Source organism: Passer montanus, unplaced genomic scaffold (genome assembly GCF_014805655.1).
Source record: "Passer montanus isolate IOZ18808 unplaced genomic scaffold, ASM1480565v1 scaffold101, whole genome shotgun sequence".
NCBI classification, from domain to species: Eukaryota; Metazoa; Chordata; class Aves; order Passeriformes; family Passeridae; genus Passer; species Passer montanus.
In genome coordinates this window covers 1,679,209-1,695,791 of record NW_024356616.1, presented here as the reverse complement: position 1 = coordinate 1,695,791, position 16,583 = coordinate 1,679,209, and the positions used below count along the sequence as shown (strand labels likewise).

The window sequence follows — 16,583 nt, the reverse complement described above, 5'->3', positions numbered from 1 at the left end:
CCCCGACCCCCCAACACAATTTTGTTCCCCCAAAACACCTGAAAAGAATTCCCCCTTCAACTTCCACAATAAGTCAAGATCAGGACAGCAAACCCCAACTCCAGGCTCCTTTTTCTCCATTTATTTTATTTTATTTTTTCAATCCAGGAGCATTCCCAGCCCCCAGGAATCACTGTCCTCTCAGGGGGGCTGGGGCCACAATGTTCATTCTCCCCCAGCTCCCACTCCTCCAAACCCCTCATTTCTCTCCAGATTTGGGCTTTGGGGGCTGATTTTCCCCATTTTTGGGGGCCTGGGGACACTCCCAAGCACTGGCCCTGAGCTTCCAGAGGGAATAACCCTTGCCCTCCTCCCTGGAGCTCTCAACCCTCATTTCTCAACTCCACAGCACCTTTTTCACCCCAAAGTGGACTCTGGGCACCCCCAGTGACAAATCCAAACCCCTTTCCCACCAGACCCCTTGTCTCCCCCCTTTAATAACTTTTTTGGGTGCTGACAGCCCACATGGCCCTGGGGGGTGTGACACAGCCCCCCAGAGTGGGGGGATGCCCATTGCAGGCCCTGCTGGGGCCAGGATGGGATCCAGGAGCCCAGCACCACCTTCCTGCTCCACCTGGGGAGGGTCAGGACCCAGGTGGGACCCTGGATTTGGGGTGGGGAGAGCGACTGTCCCAGCACCAGGCTGGGTGGCTCACGGAATCCCCTGCTCTGCCACCTCCTCCTCCTTTGCTTCCAGAAAGTTCCACCTGGAGCAGGCAAAATCCCAGCTCTGTGACCTCTCCCAGCCTTTCCTGAGCCCCCTAACCAGGGGAACACTGGTGTGTCTCCCTCCAAGGGCTGATCCACCAGCAGAATTCCCTGTGCAGCATTCCCTCCATGTCAGCCTGGTCAGGAATCTCCCTCCAGCTCCACGCCAGGGTCACAGATGCTGGTGAATTGGATCTGGGAGGAGGAGGGAGGGGAGGGAGGCCGAAGGCTGCGGCTCAGGTAGGCTTCCAGGGATTTCAGCAGCTGCCTCGGCTTCTTTTTGGTGGATAACTCCAGCTCTGGAAAGGTCAGAGGGGGAAGAGGTTGAGGGGAGCAGGCCTGGGTGGTGTCAAGGGTTCAATACATCTGTGTCCTTACATTTTCCATTGGGAAAGGGCAGGCCTGTGCTTTCCTTGGGAGGAGGGAGCACAGTGCCAGCCTGAGCACCCTAAAATTGGAGTGCAGGGAAGGTGGGGTGAAGCTGGGGCCCAGCAGTGCCAGCAGGATCCTGATTTCTGAGGGATACTGAGGGATTCTGAGTCCCACTGAGAGCATTCTTCTCTGGAGTAATTCATGGACAGGGGCTAAGCTATGGCTCCTGCCTGTGGAGCAGGGAGTGTCACCCACCTCAAGCATCCCCCTGGGCTGGAAAACAGGAGGCAAAACACCCCTGGCACAGGGGAAAACTGGAAAAACCTCAGCGTGGGGATTAAACTGGGACTGTCTGCGCTTCCTGTGCTTTGCAGCCCGTGTGACTGGGGCGGGGAGGGAGCAGCTGGGAGGACACACCCTTGAGGAAGAAGGCAGCGTTGGCCACGGTGCCGTGCTGCTGCTCCCAGAGGCGGGAGAGGCGCAGGAAGGCGGCGGCGTAGAGGTCGTTGAGCACCCCGATCACCTGCTGCCGCCGGTTGCACTCCCTGCACGGGGGAGCACAGGCATTACTGACCACTCAAAGTGTTACAGAAATCTTCAAAAATGTGGTTTAGGCCCTGCTAGTCTAGCTCAGCTAGCAATAGGTTGCGTGTTCCCATGTGGGACAATGCTGGGAGTGAAGAGTCCATTAACACAGACAACTGTTCCTGGAGAAAATGGAAATCTGCACTTCCATGAGCAATAAGTCTGTCCCATGAGAATGCACTAAGGAAATATGGAAACACTTGTAGATGGAGAAATTCTTACACACACAGGCACTTTTAAACTAATTAACTGATTAACAAGAAAACTACCAGCTATGGAGTTACTCGCATAACTCTGCATAAAATGAGTTATGTGAATAAAGAATTGCCTTTTCTGAACTGAGTCCCAACTGATTATTATTACAGCAGGAGAGGGCTCAGCCACCCTCTGGGCAGGGGAACAGCCTGGGATGCAGCTTGAGAGCCCAAAACCAGCCCTGCTCACCGGGAGAGCCGCTCCTCCTGCAGCGCCTGGATCACGATCCGGGTGATGTTCACAGACATGATGCAGAAGGGAAAATTCTGGAAAACAACCACAATTCCAGCATTAAGGAAGCTCAGCTGGAAAACCCTCCTCCCCTCTGGCACCTCTGGCCCTTTGACACTGCAACCATGCATCCACAAATCCATGGGATGGATCCATGGGATCCACGCACTGGGATAACAGCCCTACAGACCCAGGCTTGGATGGATGCTGAGGGCTGAGCCTATCGTGTACCCAGGCTTAAACCCAGACTAAAATGTCTCTACTCACTCCCATTTTCCTGTTGCCCAACTCTCCAGCCTGTTTATCCCGCTCCAAGACAGGATCAAATCCCTAAAATCCCATTCCCAGCATAAATCCAGCACTTGGAGCTCTGCTCCAGCCTGGATCGGGGCTCTTGGATGGTTCAGCATCCAAAAAAAACTCAGAAGAGAAGGTTTTTGTTCTTCCCTCTCCAAGAGCATGGGGAATTCCAAGGGAGACCCCCTGGCAGGGAGCAGGGGGAAGGTCATGCCTGGGTTTCATGCTGGGAGAGCTGGAAAATCTCCCGTGCCAGCGGCAGCGTCCGGGAATCCAGGACAAAGAACAGGATCTGCATCAGCCCCAGCATTCCCGTCCCACGCAGGTCAGTCCCGGGGTCTGCACCTGGAAAGGTGAGCCTGGAGTCACCCCCTGCCTCCTTCCCACTTCCATGGGCTGTTATTCCCTGTACTCCCTGTCACTGCACTTCCAGAGTGCAACAAAGGATTCCCTTTTCTGAGGAAAAGCTTTCAGGCCATTTCCCTGGTGGGGCCATCACCTGGCTCACCCGGGCATTACCCAGCCCCTGCCCCACCCCACCACTCCCACACCTTTCCAGAAATCACCAGCTTTTTTAGGAACATGGTACTGGCATGACCCAGCCAACCAGTCCACATGTCCTACTGGGGCCAGTTTGGTTTAATTCTTCTGTGGATTAAGGGACTGAGAGTGCCCCTGGGAATTTTGTAGGGATACGGAGAGGAGTGGGAGGATTGGGGTGATCAAACCTGGGATCAATTTTGGGGTCCAAGAAGGACATTGAGGTGCTGGACCATGTCCAAGGGAGGCCAGTGCAGCTGGGTCTGGAGCACAGGGAGTGCCTGAGGGAGCTGAGCTGGAACGGGGAGGTTCCAGGGGGGGTTTGAATGGATTTTGGGGATATCCCCAGGCAGAGGGCTGCTGCCTGTCCTACCCTGGAAGCCCAGCTCCTCCCAGTGTGCCCCGTAGCGCGGGCAGCCCAGCCTGGAGCGCGTCAGCTGCCGGTAGATGGTCTGCAGGATGCGCATGTGCACCCGCTCCGAGTCATCCAGGGCACCTGCAGGGAGGGAGCCAGCGCCCGGGGGCTCAGGACACTCCTGGCGTCTGGGAAACACCCCTCGCTGCCCCAGGAACACCCCCTGGCCCACAAAAATGTTCATTGGAATCTAAACTCCCCCCCCCTTGTTAGCTAAAAATGCCCCTTGGCACTGTAAAACCCTCAGCAGCCAAACCCATGCCCCGTGGCACCCTAAAAATCACCCCTGTTTCTCAAAAACACCCCTCAGCACCCAAAAGATGCCTCTTGGCGCTCAAAAGACCCCAAACTCACCCCTCAACGCCCTAAAAAACCCAGAAAATGTCCCTCAGTGCCCAAAACCAAACCCACCCCCTCCAAAAACACCCTCACAGCGCCTAAAAAATCACAGCTTGGCACCTTAAAACCCCCTCGGTGCCCAGAGAAGGCCACTCGCCCCCCAGACCCACAGGCCCGAGGTTTCAATGTGTGCCCCCCTCCTGCCAAGGGATTCCCACCCCTTGCGCCCCTGGACTGAGGGGCAAAGGGCCGTGGAGCCGCAGGAAGGGAGCAGGGATGAGACGCAGCAGGGCACGAAGGGCACCACTCACACTGCGCCATGGCCAGCGCCAGCTCCCGCTCCCCGCGGAGCTGCGGGCGCAGCCGGGGGGGCCCGCAGAGGCGGCGGAGCAGGGCGGCCAGGATCCCGCGGCGCCGCGGAGCCCGGAGCTTCCCCTGCGGGAGGAACAGCCCGAGGCGCTCAGGGAGCGCGGCCGGCGGCGGGGCAGCGGCTGCCGGGCCCCTCCCGGCAAGGAGCGGAGCCGGAGCGCGGCCGTACCCGGGGGCAGGGGAGCTCCGCGCTCTGGAAGTGCTGCAGCGCCTCGCTGAAGGAAATCGGAGGGGGGGCCGCGCCTGAGCTGCCCCCCAACCCTGCGGGGGAGGCAGGGAGCGGGTCAGAGCCCCGCGGAGCCCTGAATGAGCCCCGGCTCCAGGAGAATGAAAAGGGGGAAAAGGAACTGCCCGCCCCGTCTCGCCCCCACCCGTCCTTCCTGCGGTTTTTTCCCCCCTTCCCAGCCCCCTGTCAGTCCCAGTACCTGACTGGATCTCCTCCAGAGCCTCCCACTCCTCCCGGGCCTGGCGCTGCTCCTCGCTGATCCCTGCCCAAGGGAAGGGGTACTGGAGTCACATCTGGGGGGCAGACAGGGAGTGGGGGGCTCCCCCAGCCCCTCTCAGTACACACTGGGCTGTGCTTCCTCTTTTCCAAGGAAAATCCCAACTGGCACACCCCGGGCACCACAAGGTTTGTCTTGGGTGAGTTTGGGGAATGATCTGGGACCAGACAGATCTGACTGAGACATCCCCCCCTGCTTGATCCCTGGGGGCTCGTGGGTGACTTTCCACCGGGAAAAGCCACGACTGATCCAAGAGAAGCAGGAAAAGCTCACCAGCGTCTGGGGGCTGCCCCGCTCCGAGCATCAGCTCCTGCAGGACACCTCCCTGCCCCAGGGCTGGAATCTGATGGGGACAGAGGGAGCACAGTGTCACAGACAGACCCCAAACACCAGCCCACCCCCAACCCCAAGCTTTTCCCCCAGGGAACAGCCCCCGTGTCCACGGGGAAGGTGGCTCAGGCCCCTTCAGGGAGGGTCTGCACCCTCAGGACGATTTTATGTGGTTTTAACGGTAGAAATGGAGCAATGAGGCTGGCACCCCTGAGGTGGGGGCCCCGCGGGTCTCGGCTGGGGGAGCTCCTGCGGACACGGCCGGAAAGAGGAACTTGCCGGGGGGACAACGCGGGGCTGCTCCGGCCGCGGCTCCGACCTCTGCTCCGGCCGCGGCTCCGGCCGCTCCGAGCCCCCGGCGCCGCTCATGGCCTGCGGGACAGAAGGGGATCGGCCGCTGGGAATGGGGGTGTCCCGGCGACTGACACCCCACAGCCACCCCAGCCCCTCAGGAGCCTCCTGCTGCCCTCAGCCCCTCCGGAGCCCCTTCCAGCCCCGCTCCAGCCCCTCAGGAGCCCGGTCCCAGCCCCGTTCCAGCCCCGTTCCAGCCCCGTTCCAGCCCCGCTCCAGACCCTCTCCAGCCCCTCAGACCCCTCAGCCCGAAGCGGCCGCGCTGCCGCGGCTCCGACCTCTGCTCCGGCCGCGGCTCCGGCCGCTCCGAGCCCCCGGCGCCGCTCATGGCCTGCGGGACAGAAGGGGATCGGCCGCTGGGAATGGGGGTGTCCCGGCGACTGACACCCCACAGCCACCCCAGCCCCTCAGGAGCCTCCTGCTGCCCTCAGCCCCTCCGGAGCCCCGTCCCAGCCCCGTTCCAGCCCTGTTCCAGCCCCGCTCCAGCCCCGCTCCAGCCCCGTTCCAGCCCCGCTCCAGCCCCGTTCCAGACCCTCTCCAGCCCCTCAGGAGCCCCTTCCAGCCCCTCAGGAGCCCCTCAGGAGCCCCTCAGGAGCCCCGTTCCAGCCCCGTTCCAGACCCTCTCCAGCCCCTCAGACCCCTCAGCCCGAAGCGGCCGCGCTGCACACCGGGAGCTGTAGTCCGCACCTCTGCCCGCCAGGGAGCGCACGCGGGACTACAACTCCCGGCGCGCCCCGCGCGACGCGGAACCGGAGGCGCGCGGGGCGGAGGCGTGGCCCGGCGGGCGGGGCGAAAAGGGCGGGGCGGGGCGAAAAGGGGCGGAGCCCGGAACGGGGCTCGGGGCTGCCGGGATCGGCGGGGGCGACCGGTGCCAGTGCCACCGCCGGTGTCTCCAGCTCCCGGTGCCCAGCGTCAGCTCTCACTTCCCAGTCCCCGCTCCCGGTGCCCAGGACCGGCTCCCGGTGCCAAACGCCACTTCCCAGTGCCCAGTCCCAGCTCCCGGTGCCCGGGACCACCAGCTCCGGGTGCCCAATGCCACTTCCCAGTCCCAACTCCCGGTGCCCAGTCCCAGTTCCCAGTCCCAACTCCTGGTGCCCAGTCCCAGCGCCACCTCCCAGTCCCAGCTTCCAGTTCCCGGTGCCACATCCCAGTCCCAGCTCCCGGTTCCCAGTCCCCGCTCCCAGCTCCCGGTGCCACTCCCAGTGCCCGCCCCCGCTCCTCCCCCGGTCCCCCCGCCCCGTGCCCGCCGTCCCCGTTGGTGCCGTGCCCGCCGTTCCCGGCTCCGCGGGGCAGAGCGCGGCTCCCGCGGCGCCATGTGGCTGCTCTTCCTCGCCGCCCTCCTCCTCCTCCTCCTCGTGCTCCTCTCCCTGGTGCTCCTGCGGCTCTCGGGCGGCCGCAACCCCTTCGCCACCGACAGCCGCCGCCCGCCCGCGCCGCTGGTCACCGACAAGGCTGTGCGCAGGACGGTCGTCAAGACAGGTACGGGACCCCCGGGGCCACCGGGCCCGGGGTGGCACCAGCAGCGCGGGGTGCCATCGCCACCCCCAGGGGGATCATCACCCGGGACAGCACAGCCGGGCTGGCAGCGCCCCGGAGCGGCATCCCCCTAGGGTGGCATTGTCACCCCCAGAGTGGCACCACCACGAGTGTCACGGACAGCCCCAGGGTGGCACTGTCACCCCAAAGGTGGCACCACCGCGGGTGTCACAGACCCCCCCAGGGTGGCATTGTCCCCTCCAGTGTCACTGCCCCCAGAGCGACATTCCCCCAGGGTGAGTGTCACGGACAGCCCCAGGGTGGCATTGTCACCCCCAGGGTGTCACCACCACGAGTGTCACGGACCCCTCCAGGGTGGCATTGTCACCCCCAGTGTCACCCCGGGCTGGCAGCGCCCCCGAGGGACATCCCCCCAGGGTGGCATTGTCACCCCCAGAGTGGCACCACCGCGGGTGTCACGAACCCCCCTAGGGTGGCATTGTCCCCCCAGGGTGTCACCACCACGAGTGTCACGGACCCCCCCCAGGGTGGCATTGTCCCCCCAGGGTGTCACCACCCCGAGTGTCACGGACCCCTCCAGGGTGGCATTGTCACCCCCAGGGTGTCACCACCACGAGTGTCACGGACCCCTCCAGGGTGGCATTGTCACCCCCAGTGTCACCCCGGGCTGGCAGCGCCCCCGAGGGACATCCCCCCAGGGTGGCATTGTCACCCCCAGAGTGGCACCACCGCGGGTGTCACGAACCCCCCTAGGGTGGCATTGTCCCCCCAGGGTGTCACCACCGCGGGTGTCACAGACTCCCCCCAGGGTGGCACTGTCACCCCAAAGGTGGCACCACCGCGGGTGTCACGGACTCCCCCAGGTTGGCATCGTTACCCCCGCGGTGCCACCCGCTCACGGCAGTTTGTGGGGTCCCCCATTCTGTTCTGTCCCCCCGTTGCCCGCAGTGTTCTCGGCGGACAAGGTGCCCGCGCAGCTCGATGCCATCCTGGTGGGCAGCGGCATCGGGGGCCTGGCGGCCGCGGCGCTGCTGGCCAAGGCGGGCTGGCGGGTGCTGGTGCTGGAGCAGCACGGCAAGCTGGGCGGCTGCTGCCACACCTTCACCGAGAGGGGCTTCGAGTTCGACACCGGTACCGTTCACCCCCGGGGCCGAGGGAGGGGCGCGGGATGCCCTCGGGGTGGGAGCTGCCCTGCCCTTCACCCCCAGACCCTCTGGGTGTGGGATGCCAACCCCCCGAATTCCCCACAGCCAGCCCCCGTGTGCGGGGTGTCACCTCGGGACACTTTGTCTTGCTGGCAGCCAAAGTCCGGCCCTGTGTGTCCCCGAATGGCTGGGTTTGATTATTTACAGCAGAGGTGGGCAGCAAAGTGTGGCAAAACTCCAAAATCACCAGCTAAAAACACTGGTCAGCTGGGTGAATCCCAGATTTTCCCTTTCCCTTCCAGTGCCATCCACCCCACCTGGGTGAATCCCAGATTTTCCCTTCCAGTGCCATCCACCCCAGCTGGGTGAATCCCAGATTTTCCCTTCCCCTTCCACGTGGAGCAGATGGGGTGGGGGTGGATAAATAAGAGGTGGATTTGGTGTGTCCGGGGGTGGGAAAATGAAAGGAAAAAGAGGTGAAAATAAGGGAAAAAAGAGGAAAATGAAGGAAAAAATGTCTATTTTAGGGATCCACTACGTGGGGCAGATGCAGGAGGGCTCCCTGATGCGGTTCCTGGTGGACCAGCTGACAGAGGGGCAGCTGGAGTGGGCCCCACTGCCGGCCACCTACGATGCCGTGGTTTTGGGGGACCCCCAGGGCGCTGGCAAGACCTTCCACATCCATGCTGGGGAGAGGGAATATTTCCAGAGGCTGAAGGAGCAGTTCCCCGGGGAGGCGGCGGCCATCGATGAGTTCCAGCGCTTGGTGAAGGTGGGGGAACACCAGGAGAGCTGGATCTGGGGGGGTCACACAACGAGGGGAGCCCCCCTGGCACCTGCATGCTGGGCACCCCCAGGGAATGATGCATCACCCCAAAAGTGCTGGGGAACACACCAATCAGCAAAATCGGGCCAAACCGCCCCTTTCTGCCTCAAAAACGCAGCGTCACGGATGTTTTGGGGGAGATTTCTTTAAAGGAGAAGTTGTTTGAGTTGGGGTGGAGTCTTTTTCCCAAGAACCATATTTTTAGGGCAATTTTTTGGGGAAGCTTTTTGGGAGGACCTTTCTGGAGAAGTTTTGATGGGGAAGGTCATTTACAGAAGCTTCTCTTGAAGGAGCTTTTTGAGGGAAGCTTTTTGAGGGAGCCAGCCTTGCCCACAGCTCCCCAGGCTGCCTGGCAGTGAATTTAAGGGGAGAAAAAAATGCTTTGGAGCACCTTTGGGGCGTGTCTGAGCCCCCTGCTCTCCCTGCAGAGCGCCGGCCGTGGGGCTGTGCTGCTGGGGACCCTGAAGATGCTCCCCAGGCTCGTGGCCAGGCTCCTGATCTGCTCCAGGCTGCTGCCACGCCTCTGCTCCTTCTCCCAGCTGGCCTCACGCAGCCTCAAGGAGGTGGTGGATGGTCTCACCCCCAACCCCGAGCTCCGGGCTGTCCTCAGCTACATCTTCCCCACCTATGGTAGGTGACCAGGAGGCCCTGGGATGACGTTAAACCCTTTAGAAACAGAAAAAAAAAAAGGTAAGAACCCCATTTTGTGGAAGGTTTGCAGGGATGTTCTGGTGGATGCTTCGCCAGCATCCTTGTCCCCAAGTCACTGGCAGGTGACACGTCCCCGTTGCTCATCTCCATCTCTTTCCCTCTGCATTCCTCATCTTCCCTGTGGGGGTGACATCATTCCTGTACGAGGGAATGTTCCAGAACCTCTCCCTTCCCCCCACCCCCTCACCTGGGCTTTGCTCACAGCCCCCCACGCCTTGGTCAGGTTGGTGACCACGGGCTTTGCCATGGGGACACCCACACCCAATGTCCTCCCTACCCCTCCAGGTTCCTCACCTTCCTCTCAGTGTCACATCCAGGGTGTTCCTCATCCTAAAACACTTAGGATGAGCTCCAAACCCGTGATTTGCCCAAACCCCTGGTGTGGATTTGCCCCTTTCCCCAGGTGTGCTCCCCTCCAAGGCCAGCTTCTCCATGCACAGCATCCTGGTGAACCACTTCCTGCACGGCGCCTGGTACCCCAAGGGTGGGGCGGGGGAGATCGCCTTCCACACCATCCCGGTGATCCGCAGGGCTGGAGGCAACGTCTTCGGGAAGGCTCCGGTGCAGAGGATCCTGCTGGACGCCCAGGGCAGAGCCTGCGGTGAGCACCTGCCCCGGGGCTGCCCCCAAAGCGGGGCTCCTTCCACCAGCGCCTCATCCTTCCCCCTCTGCTTTTCCCCCGCCAGGTGTGAGCGTCAAAAAAGGCCAGGATTCGGTGGATATCTTGGCTCCCGTGGTCATTTCGGATGCCGGGATCTTCAACACCTACGAGCGGCTGCTGCCGGCGGCGGCGCGGGCTCTGCCGGGTGCGGCTCCGCCGGGCTGCCGGCGTTAATCCCCCCGAGCCTCGGGGGAAAGCCGATTTGCCAATTAACACCGGCAAACCCCCGTGGCTCCTGTGCCGCAGCCCTCAAAACCCAGCCCTGGCCCGCTCCTTTCTTCAAGAGGGTTTTTCATTTAGCTTAAATTAATTGGCCCAAATCGGCTGTGGTTGGCGAAGTCCTGGTTTGGTGCGAGGATTCCCTAAAAAAAAACCACACTGCAGGTCCCCGAAATTCATGGGAGTTGGTGGAATGTCCTAGAAAATCTTCTGGAAGGGGAAAGGATGGGGGAAAGGGGACAGAGGTGCTTGGGAAGGGTCACAGCTGGGTGGAAGGGTCACGGGTGGAAGGGTCACAGTTGGGTGGAAGGGTCACAGGTGGGTGGAAAGGGGATGGTTGTGTGGGTGAAAAGGGTCAGGGTTTGGTGGGAAAGGACCAGGACTGGAGAAACCACTTCTTTGTAGGCGAGGATCCTAGAAAAGCCAGATTTCCCCCAGAACAGAATAACTGCCCTGATTCCCCCAGAACAGAATAACTGCCCTGATCTCCCCCAGAACACACTAACTGCCCTGATTTCCCCAGAACAGAGTAACTGCCCTGATCTCCCCAGAACACACTAAGTGCCCTGATTTCCCCTGCACGTGCAGAGATCCAGTCCCAGCTCCACATGCTGGCCCCTGGCGAGGGGGGTTTCACCGTCTTCGTCGGCCTCAGCGGCTCGAGGGAGGAGCTGGGGCTGGAGCCCACCAACTACTTCATGTACCCAGGGAACGACCTGGATGGAATGTAGGTTTGGCTTCCCCTTGGATGTGCTCGGTTGAGCGTAAGGCGATGAATTCCTGGGCAGTGACTCAGCCCCAAAGGAGGATTTGGGGGAGCTGTGCCCTGAAGCCCAGCTCTGCCCTGCCCTGCCCTCTCGTACAGGATGAAGCGTTACCTGGCTTCCTCCAGAGAAGACGCTGCCAACAACATCCCTTTGCTCTTTGTCACCTCGCCGTCAGCCAAGGACCCCACCTGGGAAATGAGGCACCCAGGTGAGGCTGACACCCAGCCACAAATGCTTGTGAGGGGTTTCAAAACTCCTCTTGGGGTTTGTGATCCCAAATGAGGAGTTTCCACTCAGCTATCCACGGCCAAAGCTGGGCAGGGCTCATGGAATGGTCTTTGGGATGCCTGGATGAAGGACATGGAACCCCAAAGCTCTGGGGACATCCCCTGGGTTTGGATGGGGAGGGTTTGGGGCAGCAACAGGGTGGGATGAGGGACAAGCACCCCAGCCTTGTCCTCCTGCAGGTAAATCCACGCTGGCCATCGTCACCTTCGCCAGGTACGAGTGGTTCGAGGAGTGGAAGGACAAGCAGGTCCACAAGCGGGGCGATGACTATGAGGACCTGAAGAAGACTTTTGTGGATGCCATCATGCAGACTGTCTACAAGCTCTACCCCCGCATCGAGGGCCGGGTGAGGAAACTCAGGGGTCAGGGGTCCTAAACTCAGGGGTCAGGGGTCCTAAACACGGGATTCAGGGGTCCTCCTGCTCCCCTCTACCCAATGACCAAGGAGTCATGGAATGGTTTGGGTTGGAGAAGACCTTGAAGCTCACCCAGTTCCAGTTCCCATCATTGGCAGGGACACCTTCCACCAGCCCAGCTTGCTCCAAGCCCCATCCAGCCTGGCCAGACCTGCATGACCATCCCAGGATGATCCTCCAGAACCATCCTGGGACGAAACCTGGCCAGACCCACCAGCCAGGGTCTGCCAGGAAATCCATCCCAGCCAGATTCTGCAGAGGCCCCCCCGTGCTGCTGCCCCTGCAGACCACCCTGTCCCTGTCCCTGTCCCCCTGCAGGTCGAGTACCTCTCGGGGGGCACTCCCCTCACCAACCAGCACTACATTGCCAGTCCCCACGGCGAGCTCTACGGCGCTGACCACGGCATCCCCCGCCTGCAGGCCGAGGCCATTGCCACCCTGAGGGCAGACACGGCCGTGCCCAACCTCTACCTGACAGGTGACAGGGCCACCAGCGTCCCCAGAGGAGGAGAGCTCCGGGGGAGTGGGGTGTGGGTGGGCAAAACCTTCCTGAAGTGGAATAAAGGGAAGAGCTGCTGTGAGGCAGTGGGATAACGCCTGGAAAAGCAGGGGAGGAGGGAAGGGCTGTGCTCCCCAAACTCTGGGAGGTTGTCCCCCTGCCCAGGGCACAGTGGGGATTTCCTGGGAAGGTCAGACAGGGAGGGGGTTGTGGGTTCAGACCCCAGGGATGGCGTGGGGCAGCTGCAAGGTGATGCCCACACCACCACGGATGGCTGGGGTGGAGTGGGGAGTGAGAACTGCTCACAGGGGCACCCCTCCTCTGCTGCTCCCTCCTTTCAGGGCAGGACTTGTGCCTGGGGGGTTTCATGGGAGCCCTGCAAGGAGCCATCATCTGCGCCAGCACCGTCCTCAAGCGCAACCTCTACGCGGACGTGGCGTGGCTGAAGCTGCGCTTGCAGGCCACCAGCTCCAAGAAGGGAGACTGAAGCCTGCCATCCCCCCACCAGGGACCCCTGCCCCCCAGCACACCCCCCCACCTCACTCTCAGCTGCCACACACCTGTAGCAGACCCGTCTCGGTGCCAAGCTGAGGGATTTCAACCGGGATGACGCCGTTCCCAGACAGATTGTGTTGGACCTCACCCCCACCAAAAAAAATGCATCCCCTTCCTCCATCATGCCCAGTGCTGGTCCCTGGCCATGAAGGGAGTTCCCAAGAGCAGTTGTGGCCAGGAGGGAAGTCAAGATAACCCCAAATGGGGTGGCACCAGCAGCTCCAAGGGCTGCTTGGTCCCATCAGGTTCACTGACCCCAGGCAAAGCCCACCTCCCCCTGCAGCCCCCAGCCAAAGCCCACCTCCCCCTGCAGCCCCAGAGCTGTCTGAGAGCCTGCAGGCTGCCCAGTGCTTCCAGAGCCATTCCTGGCAGCAGCAGGACCCCAGCCCCCCCAGTATTCCCACGTTTGGGTGCTGCTCTCCCCCACTGCCCCAAGGCAGCCGTGGCACAAGCTCACGCTCCTTTAGCCACAACAAAGTCCTTCTGTCTGCTGGTAAAAGCTTGGGAATGGGATGAAAGTCCTCTCCAGATGGGAAGGGAAGCACGTGAGACTGGAAGTAATAAAATAGTGATCATGACCCTGGGATTTGTGACTCATGATGGCTCAGTGGGGCTGGGGGGTGTGAGGGAGCAGGGGAAGCAGAATGGAACGTGGAACAGAATGGAAGGGGAAGGGAGCTGTGGCTCAAAGCCCATGAAACTCACACAGATATTCCAGATTTGGTCACAGGAGAAGTGCCCAGTGCTCACCAAAATCCCCTGAAACACCTTTGTCCAGGTAAAGCAGACAAAGATGAGAACTTGCCACTTTTTCCTAGATTTTGGCAGAACTGGACTGGCACAGCATGAGATTTTCAACTGCTGCCAGTTAAATCTGGTTTAATTGTGGGTTTTGGTCCCTCCTTGAACATTTCCTCACTCCCCAGCTTGCCACCACAGCCCTCCATCCCAATTCTTTTATGCCCCATGCCTCCTTTTTGGTGCTTTCCCTACAGGTGTCTCTCCTTCAGGGTACAGCCTTGGTCATCTCCATCTCTCCTGGGGGTCTGTGCCCTTTACTGGGAGTACTGGGGCTGAAACCATCCTGTGTGCCATGACACAGGACACCACTGGCAGCAAATATTCCTCCCACAATATTCCTATTCCAAATATTCCTAACCCTAACTGGATGTCGATGAGTTGATAGAAATTGGCCTGAGATCCCCCCACGGTGACATTTGGGGACAGAAACCCCCCAGGGCAGGGCAGGGCTGGGACTGAGCCCCTTGGCAGAGCCTCAGCTCCCCTGAGGCAGCATCAGCCTCTGCAGCTGCTCTCTGCACCAGCTCCAGGACAGCCTGGGAGGGGGAGCAGAGCCACCTCCACTACTTGAATTAGACACCAAAACCACTAAACTGTGCTAGACATCGCAGCTTTGAAACTTTGCTTCAGTATAATTAATAATTAAAAATAGCATTCTTAAAAAATAATTTAGGAATTAATAAAGGGCTCCTTTCATCATCATCATCATCATCCTGCTGCTGGAGCAGGAGGAAAGCAAAGGCCAGGGCCAGCTGCTGAGCAGGGTGACCGAGCAGGGAATAGTGTGACCATGCTGGAAAGGAGCCCTGGAAGAGGCTTGAAGGCTGATCTGGCAAAGAGGATTAGATCACTGAGCAGGGAGATAATTCAGTGATGGGATGGAATTTGCAGAGAAGGTGAGCTCTGCCAGGAGAGATCACCCAGAGGCAGCCCCCTGGGGAGCCCAGGGGCACAGCAGGAACTGGGGAGGCAGCTCTGGCACCTCCAGCCCAGGTGAGACCCCACCTGCAGAGCTCCCCCAGCTCTGGTCCAACACCAGAGGGACGTGGAGCTGCTGGAGCAGGTCCAGAGGAGGCCACGGAGCTGCTCCAGGGCTGGAACCCCTCTGAAGCCAGGCTGGGAGAGCTGGGGTGTTCACCTGGAGAGGAGAAGCTCCAGGGAGAGCTCAGAGCCCTTGCAGGGTCTGAAGGGGCTGCAGGAGAGCTGGAGAGGGACTGGGGACAAGGATGGAGGGACAGGACAGAGGGAATGGCTCCCACTGCCTGAGGGCAGGGCTGGATGGGAGATTGGGAATTGGGAATTGTTCCCTGGCAGGGTGGGGAGGGGCTGGGATGGAATTCCCAGAGCAGCTGGGGCTGCCCCTGGATCCCTGGCAGTGCCCAAGGCCAGGCTGGGCACTGGGGCTGGAGCACCTGGGATGGTGGGAGGTGTCCCTGCCATGGCAGGGTGGCACTGGGTGGTCTGTAAGGTCTCTCCCAAGCAGGACACAGTGTTCCTGTCCCTCCTCTCACCCTGCAGGCTGTGCATCCTTCCTCAGCCCTGTGGATCCACGTTAGTGCCCCACTCCCAGCCTGCTGCAGACACAGGGCTCCTGAGGGGGAAATCCTGAGTGACCAGCAGCAGTTTGTGCCCTGCCACACGTGGAGAGAAAGGGCCAAGTTACAGGAAAACCAACCAAAAATTCCTCTGGGAAGGTGAGGGGCTCAGCCTGCTGTGGGGAGGGTTTAACAAGCCAGCTCCTCTTCCCAGGGACCCTCTGCAGAGCAGGAAAATCTGATTTAGGCCCAGTGACACCCAACCTTCCCCCAGCAGCTCCGAGGAGACCCAAACCTGCCTCTCCTCCTGCTTTTCTCACCCCAAAGAGCTCCAGCCTTGCAAATGCCACCTCAGCCATTTTGGTGGATTTTTAATCCAAACCAATGGTCCCAGGCTGTGGAATTTGCCACGCAGAGGCAAAGCTGATGTGTTTGCTTGGCTGGTGCCCTGCCCGTAAGGAAAATACCTGCTGTGAGATCAGCTCAGGCTCACCTGTTTGCTCAGGAGGCCGTGCAGGACTCAGAGCCCTCAGGAGAAATGAGATAAAACAAACCCAGGGTGGTTCTCATGGGGTTTGCAGGCTGGGAGTGGCTGCAGCATTTCCCAGATCCCTGGAATCATCTGGGCTGGGAAAGCCCCGAGACCACCGAGTCCAGCTGCCAAGGCCACCACTGACCCCTGTCCCCAAGTGCCACAACAGCTGCTGAACCCCCAGGGATGGGATCTCCACCCCTGCTCAGGCCTGCTCTGCTGTTTCCACAGAGGAATCTTCCCAAAATCCAACCTGAGGCTGTTTCCTCTCATCCTGCCCCCTGCCAGCACAGCCCAAAACCCAGCTGGGAAGAGCTGCACTCTCTTGAGTTGCACTCCAAGAGGGTTGAAGGGCACAGCCCCGTGCCCAGTTTCACCCAGTCTCACCCAGTTTCACCCAGTTTCTCATGCATGAGAGCTCCTCCACCCCCAGGGCCTCTCTGCTGAGCTGCCTCTATCAGAATGTCTCAATCCTGCCCCGATAAGCAGAGCCCAACCCAGCTGGCAAAGCATTTCTGATTTTATTTTATTTATTATTTCCACTCATGGACTTTGACTTTGACCCCCAGATGACCCCAGGGGCACTCCCCACCCCTGGGGTGCCCCCTCTGCTTCCTGCACCAGGGACAGGACCTGTCCTCAGGGCTGCTCCTGCCCCACCACGCCTGCCAAAGCATTTTGGGGCCTTTCCAGCCCTCTGAGATCAGGGTGAGGGCAGGCAGGGGGTCCTGGAGCACATTGCAGTGGGGTTTTTTTGGGAAATCACCCTAAGGACACAGAGCACAGCAGTGCTTTGA

At 60.8% G+C, this 16,583-nt stretch overlaps 2 protein-coding genes across 4 annotated transcripts; one reads left to right on the top strand and one right to left on the bottom strand.

The window, feature by feature from the left end:
* Positions 1 to 99: 99 nt before the first annotated feature.
* Positions 100 to 5,819, bottom strand: ELMOD3 (ELMO domain containing 3). 3 transcript variants are annotated; one of them, XM_039715144.1, is made up of 11 exons: positions 5,619 to 5,819; positions 5,263 to 5,332; positions 4,927 to 4,996; positions 4,576 to 4,638; positions 4,320 to 4,411; positions 4,093 to 4,216; positions 3,401 to 3,523; positions 2,702 to 2,832; positions 2,149 to 2,225; positions 1,537 to 1,664; positions 100 to 1,046 (listed from the first exon to the last, which is right to left on the bottom strand). In XM_039715144.1, exons 1-11 carry the CDS (start codon positions 5,660 to 5,662, stop codon positions 889 to 891), a joined length of 1,080 nt encoding a protein of 359 aa, XP_039571078.1. In that variant the 5' UTR covers positions 5,663 to 5,819; the 3' UTR covers positions 100 to 888. The 3 variants fall into 3 exon arrangements, with proteins under 3 accessions (XP_039571078.1, XP_039571099.1, XP_039571088.1); XM_039715165.1 differs by lacking the exon at positions 1,537 to 1,664; XM_039715154.1 differs by lacking the exon at positions 5,619 to 5,819 and having other exon boundaries at positions 5,263 to 5,526.
* Positions 5,820 to 6,559: 740 nt separating this feature from the next.
* Positions 6,560 to 13,504, top strand: RETSAT (retinol saturase). The gene is made up of 11 exons (XM_039714924.1): positions 6,560 to 6,813; positions 7,780 to 7,962; positions 8,504 to 8,748; positions 9,231 to 9,432; positions 9,917 to 10,114; positions 10,200 to 10,319; positions 10,982 to 11,120; positions 11,259 to 11,368; positions 11,628 to 11,794; positions 12,183 to 12,342; positions 12,705 to 13,504. The coding sequence occupies exons 1-11, from the start codon at positions 6,648 to 6,650 to the stop codon at positions 12,848 to 12,850; spliced, it is 1,836 nt and encodes a 611-aa protein (XP_039570858.1). The 5' UTR covers positions 6,560 to 6,647; the 3' UTR covers positions 12,851 to 13,504.
* The last annotated feature ends 3,079 nt before the right edge of the window (positions 13,505 to 16,583 follow it).

Coding starts and splice junctions, on each gene's coding strand:
- RETSAT (XM_039714924.1), top strand. CDS start 6,648: ATGTGGCTGCTCTTCCTCGCCGCCCTCCTCCTCCTCCTCCTCGTGCTC. Junction 9,433..9,916: donor CTACATCTTCCCCACCTATG/GTAGGTGACCAG, acceptor CCCTTTCCCCAG/GTGTGCTCCCCTCCAAGGCC. Junction 11,369..11,627: donor CTGGGAAATGAGGCACCCAG/GTGAGGCTGACA, acceptor GTCCTCCTGCAG/GTAAATCCACGCTGGCCATC.
- ELMOD3 (XM_039715144.1), bottom strand. CDS start 5,662: ATGAGCGGCGCCGGGGGCTCGGAGCGGCCGGAGCCGCGGCCGGA. Junction 4,412..4,575: donor TCTGGAGGAGATCCAGTCAG/GTACTGGGACTG, acceptor CCTCCCCCGCAG/GGTTGGGGGGCAGCTCAGGC. Junction 1,047..1,536: donor CGCTGCCTTCTTCCTCAAGG/GTGTGTCCTCCC, acceptor TGACCTTTCCAG/AGCTGGAGTTATCCACCAAA.